The sequence below is a fragment of the Salvia splendens genome, chromosome 4, assembly GCF_004379255.2.
Source record: "Salvia splendens isolate huo1 chromosome 4, SspV2, whole genome shotgun sequence".
In the NCBI taxonomy this organism is placed as follows: domain Eukaryota; kingdom Viridiplantae; phylum Streptophyta; class Magnoliopsida; order Lamiales; family Lamiaceae; genus Salvia; species Salvia splendens.
This window is the reverse complement of record NC_056035.1, coordinates 4,958,799-4,973,823: the sequence shown is the minus strand read 5'-3', so window position 1 is coordinate 4,973,823 and position 15,025 is coordinate 4,958,799. Positions and strand designations below refer to the sequence as shown.

The 15,025-nt window shown below is 40.7% G+C and overlaps 1 protein-coding gene across 1 annotated transcript; it reads right to left on the bottom strand.

The window, feature by feature from the left end:
- Window positions 1–3,264: 3,264 nt before the first annotated feature.
- Window positions 3,265–4,233, bottom strand: LOC121800354. Its single transcript, XM_042199926.1, has one exon. The coding sequence runs from the start codon at window positions 4,231–4,233 to the stop codon at window positions 3,265–3,267; it is 969 nt and encodes a 322-aa protein (XP_042055860.1).
- Window positions 4,234–15,025: the final 10,792 nt, after the last annotated feature.

The window sequence follows — 15,025 nt, the reverse complement described above, 5'->3', positions numbered from 1 at the left end:
ATTTAGGGCACCCGATGGCGGCCATCGTCCTCGGGCACGGACGATGCCTCCATTGTGGGTGCCGCCATCGTCCGCGCCCTACGCCCACGCCCGATGCATCGTACGCGCCATCGGGCGCCCCATTATGGGCTCGGTGGACGATGGGCGCGGACGATGGCAAACGTTTTTTTTAATTTTTTGTATAAATACCCCCTACCCCACCTTCATTTGTAATATTTCATTTCACGATTCCACTCTCGAAACTCACATTTACTACGAAATGGATTCAAGTCCCAATAGTCTGATGTTTGGTGAGACGCGTTGGCCGGGTACAGAATCCGATGAATATCGGCCGTTAGACGCCAACACGCAGTACGATCCCGAATTCAGTACGGAATCGTATGGTTTGGATGACATGGAGCCGTCTCCAAACCGACCCGTCGCCCCTGCTTCCGCCCCCGCCAAAAAGAAGCGGAATCGGCAACGCGTACAAGTTGCCACCTCCGGGAACTTGTGAAGAGTACACCCCCGGCCGTACGAACTACCAGCCGGATAAAACCCTCGTATTGGCGAGGTGTTGGGTGGATATATCGGAGGACCCGATATTCGCGAACAACCAGAGGCAGGTGGCGTGATAGGAGCGCATCGCCGAACGCTACAATGCGGCGAAGCCGCCGAGCGCGTACAAGCGCCAACGGGAGCAGCTCCGCAAGCACTGGGATCAGGTGAAGAAGCAAGTTTAACCTGTTCGCGTCGGAGTACGAGAAGTGCGCGAGGGAGCAGGGGTGCGGAGAGAGCTTGAGCGACGTGCGCGCTAAAGCGCTGTTGTCGTACCAGTCCCTGTACGGCGACTTCAAGCACGAGGCCATCTGGGTGAAGCAGAAGTTCTAAGGAGGGATTCTGCACACCGGGGCGACAAAGAGGACGAAGACCACAAAAACTGGTGGTTACACGAGCAGCGAAAGCGGAACTCGTCCGGTGCACCTCAACCGGACGTACATGGAGGAAGAGAGTTCCGCCACACCGATGTCCTCCCTGCGTCCCATAGGCGTCAAGGCTGCGAAGGCCAAGGGGAAGGCGGCAGCGACATCATCCTCGACCGCCGCCACGCCATCGCCGATCCCAGTCTCGATCCCGACCCAGAGCCCGACGGCAGCCGCGTATGAGTCGTTGGCAACAGCCTCGATGGCGAAGACGTTGTTGCAGACGCACAAGGCCCTCAAGAAGTGTACGGACCCCGCCGAAGCCGAATATTCCTGGGGGTTGATCGATGAGCTGAGCCTGAAGTTGAGAATTGCGTAGATTAGCCAACTTGAATCGTGTAACTTTTGTGTAATTAATGCAATCTTCGCCGGTTTTTAGTTACTCGTTGTGTTTTTAAATTAGTTTACATTATATATTTGAAAACATTTAAATTAATTAACAAAACAATAGTAATAAAACATATAGGGCGCGCCTTAGGGCGCCCCATTGCAGGTGGGAGTAGGAGGATAAAACTAATGACGTGGCGCGCCTTCGGGCGCCCCATTGTGGATGCCCTTATAAGGCTAGCCCTAACTTACTAAACAAGAAAATAAAGATCCTAATAATATATGGGAAAGATATGCAAATCCATAATTAACTAACTAACTAAATAATAATAATAATAATAATAATAATAATAATAATAATAATAATAATAATAATAATAATAATAATAATAATAATAATCGTATCAACTCCCCCACGGTTAAAATCCATCTTGTCCTCAAGGTGGGAACCACGAAGTAATGAAGAGAGTCACGAACAAAAACTTTGGCGAGCTAACCCCTCCGGGATCAAATGCACCCCGAATAGTTGAACAACTCCCTTCATTATTCCCATAAAAATTCACCGAGGGAAGACCATGTTGGATACGAGTCCTGGCGTTCTCATGTTCGTGCTTTTCAACTAGGGCGCTCCGAAGCCCATACAACTCTCGCTGCATCGGTTCTATTTCGAGCTCTTCTGCCCTGAACTCAACTGACCGTTTTTCTTCAATCAGCATATACTGCTCAACCTTTAATCATACGACCTTCTCCTGAAGATCTTTAGGTGGATCCTTCTCCACATCGTAGAACTCTTCCTTGGAGGCTTTTTCGGGTGCTCCTTTTCCAGGTCTAGTCTCATCAATGGAATGAAGTGGCTTCTTAGCAGCAAGAATTGTCCATGTTTGTATTGTATGAACTTTTCCATCATTTTCAGATGGCTCAATTTGGTTTCCATCAGAATCAACCACATTACTTTGACTACCATAGGCGTTTATTTTGGGCGAACAATTTACAGACAACTGATCGCCATAGGGCTTTCCCATTACCGTGTAGCGCAGCAGAGGTGGCGGCGGGGCTGTAGCATGAAGCGTCGCTGCTGAACGGCAGTGACTTGGTGGGCTGAGCAGCGGCTGCAACACAGCAATGGACTATCCGTGGCAGGAGCGGCTTTGAGTTGTCGCTGTCGGGGAAATTTCCGAGGCTATATATGTCGGGGTTGAGCTTAGGAGCTCACAGAGCTGTGGTGGTTGCCAGACAACAGCTGTAGCAGGCGAGGGACGTTGGTGGGGCTGAATTGGTTGAAACATCAACAACGTGAGGCATGCTTCGAGGGTTTCGGTGCAACGTGAGGGAATCCCTGGTTGGATATGGTTGTGGACCAAGGGCAGTTGTGCGGCGGGTAACGGTCAAGCTGATATGGAGGCAACAGTAGCTGGTAGGGCGCGTGACGTGGTTGTGCGGCGGTGTACAACCAGGGTTGGTCGGGTGGATTAGGTTCGAGCCGGAGCGGAGAGTGCGTTGTTGCTACCCTGCGCTCATGCTCAACCAATCGGGTCTCAAGCCGGGCGAGCCTAGCGAGAATATTCTCCCACGTTGCTGCTGTTGAATTCAATTGCAAGCCTCTAGATGCTTGCGATATCTCCAACCATGAACGAAGATTGACTTCGGCCATGAGCTCTCAATGAAAGCACCACTTGTTAAGGATGAAGTTCCTTAACGGTCGAACGTCGCGGGAGCTTTGCCCGTCGATCTATCCGGCGTCGAATTCTAGGGTTTGTGCTTTGCGCACGTTTGGAAGAAGAAGATGAGTGAGAGAAAGTATTTTATTTCTTGAATGATTGAGAATAATATAATGACTTCTATTTATAAGATTAGCCCTGACTTACTAAATAAGAAAATGAAGATTGTAATAATATATGAGAAAGAGATGCAGATCCATAATTAACTAACTAAAATAATAATAATAATCGTATCAATGGCCTAACGACCCCTAGTCCTAGACCTTGTCAGCAACATCATCTTGAGTCAATTGGACATAAACCTCCCCCAACTTGTCAAACTTCAATTCCTCCAATTCCCCATTCAACGCTTTGCAATGGATAAACAACACCGCTGTTGCAGCCGGGCCGAAGAGCGCCACCGCCGTCGACAAAATAGCGTAAACAACCATCTGAACAGCCACGCCGCCGCTGCATACGCCGTCACTTGTTCTTGCTGCAACGCCGCCGGCCAAAACCGAGAACCACCCCGACATAATCCATTGAAGAATCGCCAGCAGCGCGATGATCTGGAACGCCAAGCTCCCCATCCCCTTGACGAGACTGGAGCTCCGGTCGAACGGCGCGAAGCCGTACTTGGACTCGACGACGACGATCGCATCCACCAAGCACCACTTCACCCCAATGTAGACCAACACCGCGACCAGCAGAATCATCATCATGAAAACGACGGCCATGAAGGATTTTGCGGTGGGGTCGGTCTCCATCCCTATAACCGTCATGCCTAACAAAACGACACCGATGAAGATTCCGAAGCCGAAGGAAATAGCCACGAAGATTACGAAGTAGGCGAGCTTGGTGGCGAGGAGGGGAAGGAAGGAGGAGAGGATGGATTTGAGAGAGGATGAGATTTTGATGGGGTTTTTGTGGAAGGCATGGAAGATGGAGTGGGTGACGGAGGAGACGGAGAAGAGGTGGAAGATGAGGATGAGTAGGAAGTAGATGAGTTGGGATTTGTCGAATGAGGGGATTTGGCCTTGGGAGGTGGAATCGACGGTGGAGAGGAGGCGGCGGTAGTGGGAATTGAAGGGAGATGGCGGCTGAATCAAAGTGTGGATGATGTTGAAGAGAGAGATGGGGAAGATGAAGAGGAGAGAAAGGGCGGCGAAGTGGAGGGAGTTGGAGCTGATTATGCGTGAGGTGTCGGAGAGGACTCTCCACAGGCTTGGCCGGCTTTGGTCTGACATGATCACTGATGAATCAAAGAGTGGAATGGAGGGTATGAAAGGGGGGTGTGTTCGGGTGGATGTACTAATAGTACTGGTAGTATTATATACTCCCTCCAATGTCACATTGTCACTCGCCCTTTTCATTTTAGGCCGTAAATTTGATATTTATTTTTTAGTGTAATTAAATTAGAATTTTAAATGTGATGAGACATCACTTAATATGAACTCTTAACTTAAATTAACATATTAATTAAATGTATTAATTCTAACTTATATTGTAAATAGTGTAAGGAGTTTGTGACGAGTCGAAAAGAAATATTATATTAATATATGTTTATGGAAATTTCATGTATTTCTCCGTCACCACACCACTACGGTTCTATTCAATCGCTTGCTTTAAATTTTATATAGCCGCCAAACTAGCTAGCTTGTCAATTATTACTAGTAGTATGATTTATATGTATGTGCAGATCATCATTTTTTGTTTTTTTTCTTCTTCTAGATATATAATTAATCTTCCAATCTACGTACGTAAGATTAATCAATTGTATTTTGGACGTTGATGTTCCGTGTAATTAAACCAATATATCCGCCAAATTAATTTTCAAGAGAGATGGCAGGGTGGATGGTATTGATGACTATGAGGAATATATACTATATATAATTACTCTTCAAAGTCATTTGTGTCAATTTCCAAGCAAATTTAATTACGTTAATAATATGAACGAAAATTTTTGACAATCTAGAAGTTTCAATGTTGACTAGTAATGGTGTAAGCATCTGTTTTTTATTCTCCCTCCGTAAGTTTGTCAAAATTTGTACTATTTGAATAATGACTAACACGCCTTGGTTGACAATACAAATAATCATAAATTTTCCAAGGCATATTAGAGCATCCACAATGGAATTATAGATATATAAATGGATTGCTATCAAATATGGTATTATTTATGAAAGGTTGAATTAGTTATATAATCATGTATCTAGATGTATACAATTAAAATGACAAAATAATAGTATAATACTATATGTTTATGTATATGTCCGTACGAGACTAGGAATAGTCTTCCATTTACTATATGAGCCATATTGTGGAGCATTAATTTTAGTCACATATGTGTGTTTATTTGTGTGCATGTAATGACATGTAGTTCCAAACAATAAAATGCTATTCTTTATAATATTGTTACATAGGATTTTAGATAATTGCTATTATTATAATATTTTTATTTGATGCCTTTATTTTCTCTTATTTCAAATGACGTGTAAGAAATTTAGAGTAAGCATAAGCTGAAGAAGTGGATAGGTGTGAATCTCATTTCCATGACCGACTAGAAATTACTATAAATAGGTCTTGAAGCATAATTTTGAAAGAAGGAGACTTTGGAGTTGAGAGGCAGAAAGTGAAAGTCCGAAGATGAAGAGGTTAGGGACGTAACTAAATTCTTAAGTTATCTCTTAAACACACTCATCTTACTACATATTTAGGATCAAGGTTTGAAAGGTACGAGGAGTCAGGGGCTCGATTAGATTATCTATCTTAATCAGGTGTGTATAAATCACACTTTTAGTTTTACATGTGTTATGTGGTTGATTGTTATATGTTGAATTGGAATGAATTATTGGATTATATGGTGTGAAATTAATAAGATTATGTGTTATTTGATATAGATGGTGGAATATGATATGGATATGTGATTAGTGCAATGGATATGATGTTGTAAATGAATTATATGATAGAAATATGTAATTGATGTTTTACATATGATATTGAAAGTACATGAATCATGTGATTAAAGAGGATCTGTGACAGCCTTGTACTGGATCTGGAATTTTAGAGGGACCTATGAGTCCAATTACAGAGAGGCCTTCAGGTCAAATACAGAGGGACCTTCGGGTCAAATACAGAGGGACCTATGAGTCCAATTACAGAGAGACCTTCGGGTCATAGAGGAATCACGGGCAGATACTAGGCTTGACTGTTACAGAATAATAAACTGAATAGAGTGACATATGCATATGAGTATGAAATGGTTTGTTTTTAAATGATGTTATATATTGTTTCTGATTATATGTATTGATAAAAGAATATGCTTGATGTTTGTATCATGTGAGATTAAAGGTGAAAATTTATATATACTGAGTTGTGGCTCATATAAACTACTAAATTTTTCAGGAATAAGATAGCAGTAAAGTTTTGAGTGACGTGGGTCATAGGGACTCCACATGTTATCAGGTTGGCTGACGCATATTGACAACCTTCTCCTCCTTATCATTTTGCATGTAGATAAATGTATAGTATATAGAGTGGTGAGAGGGTTCCACTACTTTACATGATATTTTGAAATATATATCGGATAAGTGTTGGTTTGAACTTATATAATATTGGTGTTCTATGAATTAGACTCGTGTATTAATTGCTTTTATGATAAGAGATTTATTTATTATAAGAGTATACGCCAGAGGGGTTGAGGTGTGACAGTTTAGGTGGTATCAGAGCGGGGATAGAATCCCGCTGGGACATGGCATTTATGAATATCATATGATACTTTTTGGTTAGAAGTTTCATTTGCATTTCAATTATCATAAACATGTCTCACCAAGGAGAGAAGGGTCAGCCGCCCTACATCATCAGTTAACTGTAAAAACATCTCATATACATGTTGCATCATATGGGGATTACCTAGGCTTTTGGAACAAAAAGTACATGGACCAATGATGAGTCAAATAGGTAGAAACATTAAATAACACCAAAAAATGGAATTGTTGACTTTATGAGACTACTGATCCAGCCGTGACTGAGATATGGTTGAAAAGGATAGAGATCATGTGTTCAATCAGATGAGTTGTATGTCTGAAAACGTTTTGATTATACAGTATCTCTTCTTTGAAGCAATATTTACTATTGGGCAGAAACAGTCCCACAATCTATGATACAACCTCTGGTACTCAGTTCAGACGATTTTCCTAGAGAATTTAATGATAAATATATGCAAGAAGTGTATTGTGATGATGAAGCAAAGAGAGATTATGTCTTTAAACAAGAACTATGTTTGTTGTTGATTATGAGCTGGCATTGTTTTAGTATACACGGTTTATCTAGACTGCGTGGTGTGAGTTAATTCAGTTGAGCTGCCAGCAGATATTGATTCCCTTGTTCATACACAAATTTGATATTATCATGAGTATAGATTGGTTGTCGCTTCATCGAACTAAGGTAGCTTATCATGTAAAAAAATGGTAATATAATCATCGAGACGAGATCGAGTGATATTTAATGGTATCGATAAATTGCAACTTGTCTTATATTAGCTACATCGACTTTTCAATTTATTCGAAGTGGAAATCTCTCTGGATTAGCATCTGATCAAGAGACAAAATTCACTATTGAATTACTACCAGGTACTGCATCTATTTCTATTCATCCTTATCAAATGTCTTGATTAGAGTTTCAAGAGTTGAATAAATAGTTACAAGAGTTTCCAGCCAGGAGATATGTATGACTCAATGTTTTATTTTGGAGAGCACCAATATTATTTTTGAAGAAGAAAGACGACACACTGCGACATTATATACACTATTGGAAGTCGAATCAAGTAACAGTGAAGAATAAATATCTATTACCGAGAATAGAAGACTTATTTTATCAATGTCAAGGTATGCAACTGTTTTCGAGTAGTGATTTTCGATCAAGATACCATCAGTTGAAGATAGCTAAAGAGAATATTGCAGAGACACCATTTTAAACTCAATACGACCATTATGAGTTTTGGTTATGCCTTTCAAATTAACTATTGCACTACAATTATTTATGGCATTGATGAACAAAGTCTCTCAACCATTCCTATATCACTTAGTGATTATTTTTATTGACTTACTAGTATATTTCACGAAGTACAGATGAGCATGTTAATCACTTGCAGTCAGTATTACAAGGTTTGTGAGATAAACAACTTATTGCAAGGTTGGGTAAGTGTGAGTCTAGCTAGATCTTGTGGTATTATTGGGACACATGGTATCAGGTTGAAGAATAGAAATGGATATACAGAATATTGAAGTATTTGTCAACTGAAAATGATTCTCGATTATGGTTGAATTGATAAAGATGTTATTACGGAAGAGTTCTTCTCTTATATGGAGTGAAGCATGTCAGAATAGTTTTGATTTGTTGAATCATTGATTGACTATGTCACCTATACTGGTTATTTCCACTAGGGCTGGCAATTTTCAACACGACACGATAATCTGACACGAATCCGCACGAAATTATTGGGTTGGGGTCAAGTCTTATTGGATTCGTGTCCTTATCGGGTTGACCCATTAAGAACCCGATAATTTCGGGTTGGGTTCGGGTCGGATGCGGGTCGGATACGGGTAACCCATTAAGAAATAATATTATTATTTTTATTATTATTTAAAAAAATATATATTTCTTTAATTTTTTAATTTCTTATAAATTAGGTTTAAATAGTATAAAATGAATTTTAATTATGTAAATTAGGTTAAAAATTAAGGTTTAATCGTGTAATATTAGGTTTTAATCGTGTAATATCAGGTTCGGGTTGTTATCGTGTCGTGTCAACCCATATTATATCGTGTCGATAACGGGTTCGTGTCGGGTGCGGGTCGTGTTCGAATTTGAAGGTAGCAGGTCGGGTTCGTGTTCGGATTTACAGTTTCCTTAGCAGGTCGGGTTCAGGTTTGGCCTTATTGGGTTGGGTCATTATCAGGTTGACCCGATAACGACCCAATCCGCACGATTTGCCAGCCCTAATTTCCACAGGTACATGACATTATGTTATCTACAGTGATGCTTTGCAATAGGAATTTGGTTATCTTTTGATGCAAAATGGAAAGTTTATTGCTTATGTATCAAAGACAATCACGAGTACATGAAGCTACTTATTCTATTTCTGATGAAAGTTTAGCAGTGTTGTTTTCCTTCGAAGATTTGGCATCCTTATCTGCATGGAGAGACTTTTTAAATTTCGGCCGATCATGACAGATTGAAATATTTGATGAGTTAGAATGAGTTGAATATGAGACAGGGACGTTCGATCGATTTTCTTAAAGGTTATGATTACACCATCGAAATACCATCTTAAGAAGGTTAATGTTGTTACAGATGTTTTTAGTTATAAGTCAAGCAGAGTGATTACACATATGCAAATAACATCATTATTAAAGTATTATTGGTGGTCGAAGATGAAGAAGAAAGTCGTAGAATTTGTTTCAAGGTGTTTGACATGTCAACAGGTTAAAGCAGAACAGTGTGTACCTACATGGTCATCGATAGCACATTTCTTACCTATAAGATGGCGTTGTTCGTTATATCACTTTGTTGAAAAGTACGCGAGAGATGTGTAATGATTTTCACCCTCAGAAAGATGCTAAGTCAGAGATAACTATACAGACGTTGGAGGTAATGTTTTGTGTTCGTGTTATTGAATTTCAAGGTTCAGGGGATGAGTATATTCTGCTGATAAAGTTTGCGTATAGTAACCAGTTTTATTTATGGCACTGTATGGGATATTGTATAGTAGAAAATGTAGAAGTTCAGTATATAGAGATTCTAGAAATGTCAGAGATTATTCGAGAAACTGTCCAAGATTGATATTATTAAAAGGAAATTGAAAGCGACATGGGATAGACAGAAGAGTTATAAAGGTAAGTTGAGTCCTCGTTATATTGGTCCGTATGATATTGTCGAAAGAGTTGGACCATTGGCTCATAGGTCAGCACTACCTCTGGAATTAACACGAATTCATAATGTTTTCCACGTCAGTATGCTTCGACATTATCTATCTGATCCTTCACATATTTTGAAAGATACTGATATACAGATTTCTGAGAAATTGAGTTATATAGAAGAACCTGTCAATATAGTGGACCGCCAGATAAAGCAATTGCGAATAAAAGATATTCCAATGGTAACAGTTATTTGGCAAAATCACGGAGTCGAAGAAGCGACTTGGGAAACAGAGGAAAAGATGAGAAAGTACTATCCACATTTGTTTACGGGTTAGTGATTTTATTGGATGCATTAACTCATGGAGAAAGCGAATTTTCCGGACAAAATTCTTAAAGAGGAGAAGAATTGTGACATACATGACCCAAAACATGCTTTATTTTATATATTAGCATTTATATTCATTGGAATTATAGATATATAAATGGATTGCTATCAAATATGGTATTATTTATGAAAGGTTGAATTAGTTATATAATCATGTATCTAGATGTATACAATTAAAATGACAAAATAATAGTATAATACTATATGTTTATGTATATGTCCGTACGAGACTAGGAATAGTCTTCCATTTACTATATGAGCCATATTGTGGAGCATTAATTTTAGTCACATATGTGTGTTTATTTGTGTGCATGTAATGGCATGTAGTTCCAAACAATAAAATGCTATTCTTTATAATATTGTTACATAGGATTTTAGATAATTGCTATTATTATAATATTTTTATTTGATGCCTTTATTTTCTCTTATTTCAAATGACGTGTAAGAAATTTAGAGTAAGCATAAGCTGAAGAAGTGGATAGGTGTGAATCTCATTTCCATGACCGACTAGAAATTACTATAAATAGGTCTTGAAGCATAATTTTGAAAGAAGGAGACTTTGGAGTTGAGAGGCATAAAGTGAAAGTCTGAAGATGAAGAGGTTAGGGATGTAACTAAATTCTTAAGTTATCTCTTAAACACACTCATCTTACTACATATTTCGGATCAAGGTTTGAAAGGTACCAGGAGTCAGGGGCTCGATTAGATTATCTATCTTAATCAGGTGTGTATAAATCACACTTTTAGTTTTACATGTGTTATGTGGTTGATTGTTATATGTTGAATTGGAATGAATTATTGGATTATATGGTGTGAAATTAATATGATTATGTGTTATTTGATATAGATGGTGGAATATGATATGGATATGTGATCGGTGCAATGGATATGATGTTGTAAATGAATTATATGATAGAAATATGTAATTGATGTTTTACATATGATATTGAAAGTACATGAATCATGTGATTAAAGAGGATCTGTGACAGCCTTGTACTGGATCTGGAATTTTAGAGGGACCTATGAGTCCAATTACAGAGAGGCCTTCAGGTCAAATACAGAGGGACCTTCGGGTCAAATACAGAGGGACCTATGAGTCCAATTACAGAGAGACCTTCGGGTCATAGAGGAATCACGGGCAGATACTAGGCTTGACTGTTACAAAATAATAAACTGAATAGAGTGACATATGCATATGAGTATGAAATGGTTTGTTTTTAAATGATGTTATATATTGTTTCTGATTATATGTATTGATAAAAGAATATGCTTGATGTTTGTATCATGTGAGATTAAAGGTGGAAATTTATATATACTGAGTTGTGGCTCATATAAACCACTAAATTTTTCAGGAATAAGATAGCAGTAAAGTTTTGAGTGACGTGGGTCATAGGGACTCCACATGTTATCAGGTTTGGCGGCTGACGCATATTGGCAACTTTCTCCTCCTCATCATTTTGAATGTAGATAAATGTATAGTATATAGAGTGGTGAGAGGGTTCCACTACTTTACATGATATTTTGAAATGTATATCGGATAAGTGTTGGTTTGAACTTATATAATATTGGTGTTCTATGAATTAGACACGTGTATTAATTGCTTTTATGATAAAGGATTTATTTATTATAAGAGTATACGTCAGAGGGGTTGAGGTGTGACAAGAGGATCGTCAACTTGTGGGCTAAAATAGCAGCAGCCTACAAGGCATTTTGCTCGGAGGGGAGGCCACGCAGCGGGGAGGAGTGTCGGAAGGGGTGGGACCCAATCAGGGCGATTTTCGGGCTTGTACACCAACGCCCTCCGCATGCAGACCAGTGGCCAAACTGACGAGGACTGCAGAAGGATAGCGGAAAAAGCCTTCCTCGTGCCCGGTCTCTATAAGGAGTTCACCTATTGGAACTGCTATGAGGTGCTGATGGACTCCGAGAAGTTTCGGGCAGGTGTCGATGCTGGCTGGCAGAAGAAGTTTTTTAATTTTAATATTGTTATAGAATTTTTCCGTATCTGTGTCGTAAATTTAATTCCGTATTTTGTGTGATTTTTAATTATTTGTTTTTATAATTTTGTTTATTGTGACAAGTCTATTGCTTGTCCAGTTGTTTGTCCTGATGATGTGGCAGGATGAGTTTTTAAGTGATGATGATGTGGCAGAAGGAGTTTTTAAGTGCTAATGATGTGGCAGGAGGAGTTGTGGCTAGCTTATGGCGGGCCTATTTACCATTGTGGATGCTCTTAGGACCAGACACCCCCAAAACGGGTATAAATAATCAACTAATTCATTTTACCTATATTTTTTAATGTTGAACAACATAAATGGAACAATCACATCATACCCAAATAAAAATAAAAATAAAAATAAAAATAAACGATACAATGATTGTTGGGACAACTAGCTAGACCTCATAGTGGTGGCAACTGGACATAAACCTGCCCTAACTTCTTGACATCACTCTGCAACTCCAATTCACCATTAGAGCACCCACAACCATGCTAGCGAGCACGGTTGTGGGTCCGGCTCCACTTTTTCTGCATGCTCTTCGGCTAGAGCACAACACCCATAGCTGTGTTATTCCGCAATTAAATAAAACATTTCCATAATATTATAATTCATTAAAAACCCGAAATAATATTACAAATTACAAATAAAATAAAAAAGACATAATTATGAACTTTGAAAAATTAAAAATTACATAATTAAAATCCTAAAAATTTAAAATTATATAATTAGATTCGTAAAATTTAAAAAAACAAACCCTACTCGTTGCCGAATTTCGCCCACATGTGTTTGATTAAGTCTTCTAGTAGCTCAATGTGGGTTCGGGTATCGCGCATTTTGTGCCTTGTTTTGAGCCTCTCCCCCACCGTCGTATGCCGACCTCGGCGTGGGGGAGACCTCGCGGTTGAGCTTCCGGCTTCATCCTCGTCGTAGAAGCTAGCCGCCCTCGGTCCTTCGTCGGCTATAATCATGTTGTGTAAGATAATACACGTGTACATGATGTCGGCGATATTATTCACGTACCAGAGCCGAGCCGGGGCCTTCACAATGTTGCATCGTGCTTGAAGGACCCCAAAGGCTCTTTCGACGTCTTTCCGCGCGGACTCTTGACGCTGCGCAAAAAGAACCTGTCTCGGGTCTTGCGGGTTGCTGAGCGTCTTCACGAAAGTCGACCACTTTGGGTAGATACCATCGGCGAGATAGTAACTCATGTGGTATGTATTTCCGTTAATGGTGAAGTTGATCGCCGGTGCTACACCATTCATCACATCATTGAAGAGTGGTGAAGAATAGAGCACGTTAAAGTCGTTGTTGGATCCGGCAACGCCGAAATATGCATGCCAAATCCATAGGGGGTAGTCGGCGACCGCCTCAAGGATAAGTGTTGGGCCGCCGCCTTTGTGACCGCTTAAGTGTTGCCCCCTCCAAGCAGTCGGGCAATTCTTCCACCTCCAATGCATGCAGTCAATGCTGCCAAGCATTCCGGGAAAGCCATGGACTGATTCGTGAAGACGAAGCAACCGTTGGCAATCATCGGTGGTGGGTACCCGAAGGAATTCATCACCGAAAGCTGTACGAACCCCTTCGCAAAAAAATTTTAGACAAAGGATTCCAGTGGACTCATCGACATGCAAATACTCGTCGAAGAGGTCGGCCGTTTGCCTAGTAGCGAGTTGTCGGATGACACGCATACACTTCTGCAACGGCGTGATACTTTACCGGCTGGCTGCATCTGGACCTGTTTGGAAGAATTCAACACGTGCGGACAATGTGTTGACAATTCGCATAAACAAGCGCTTTGACATGCGAAAACGGCGCCTGTAGTAATCTGCCGGAAACCACGACTGGTCGGCAAAATAGTCGGCAACGAGCCTTTCGTGGGCTCCCTCCCGGTCACGATGGATGAACGATGAGTTGATCTAATTCGTTGAGGAGGAGGGGGAGCGGGGGTATTCGCCGCGACGTATGCTTCATAAGCGACACAATGTTGTTTGTAGTATTCTTGTTCTTCGCGCTCCGCTTCCGCCATAAGATGGGTGAAATCCATTTGAGGTTTTGAGTGAGAGATGAAGGTGAAGATATGTTGTATGAAAATTATGAATGAGAGATGAATGAGAGATGATTCGATGTGATAAATGGATGATGAATGTGTGTATTTATAGATGATTTTGGGGGAAAAAAATAAAAAAAAATACAGAAAAACGGGCAAAAAAACGGTCATATTTTTGGATTTCGAAAATATTTTTTTTATCAGTTTTTATAATTAAATACCGAATTTTATTTTTAAAAAATAAAAATATTCAAAGGCAACGGCTATACCGTTGCCCAATCGTAGCACGCTACGTGAGCTGCTCGCTGGCACGGACGTGCTCGAGTCATCGAGCAGCTCCGTGCCAGTGGCGCGAGCGCAGCGGCGGATGACCTCCTCCGTGCCGCTGGCACGGACGGACAGACGCCGTCCGTCCACCGTTGCAGATGCTCTTAAACTCTCTACAATGGACGAACAACACCGTCTTCGCAGCCACGCCGAAGAGCAACACCACGGTAGACAACGCAGCGTAAACAACCAACCGCACAACCGCCCAACACCGCCGCCAAAACCCCCTGCATAATGCCGAACGCCAAGACGACGAAGAACGCCACGCGCCTCGCCCCCTTCACGAGGCCAGCGCTCCTCTTGAACGGCACAATGCCACATTTGGACTCGGCTACGACGATCGGATCCATCAGCGACCAC

Bases quoted from the DNA above. Each gene is read 5' to 3' on its own strand.
- LOC121800354 (XM_042199926.1), bottom strand. From the start codon at position 4,233: ATGTCAGACCAAAGCCGGCCAAGCCTGTGGAGAGTCCTCTCCGACACC.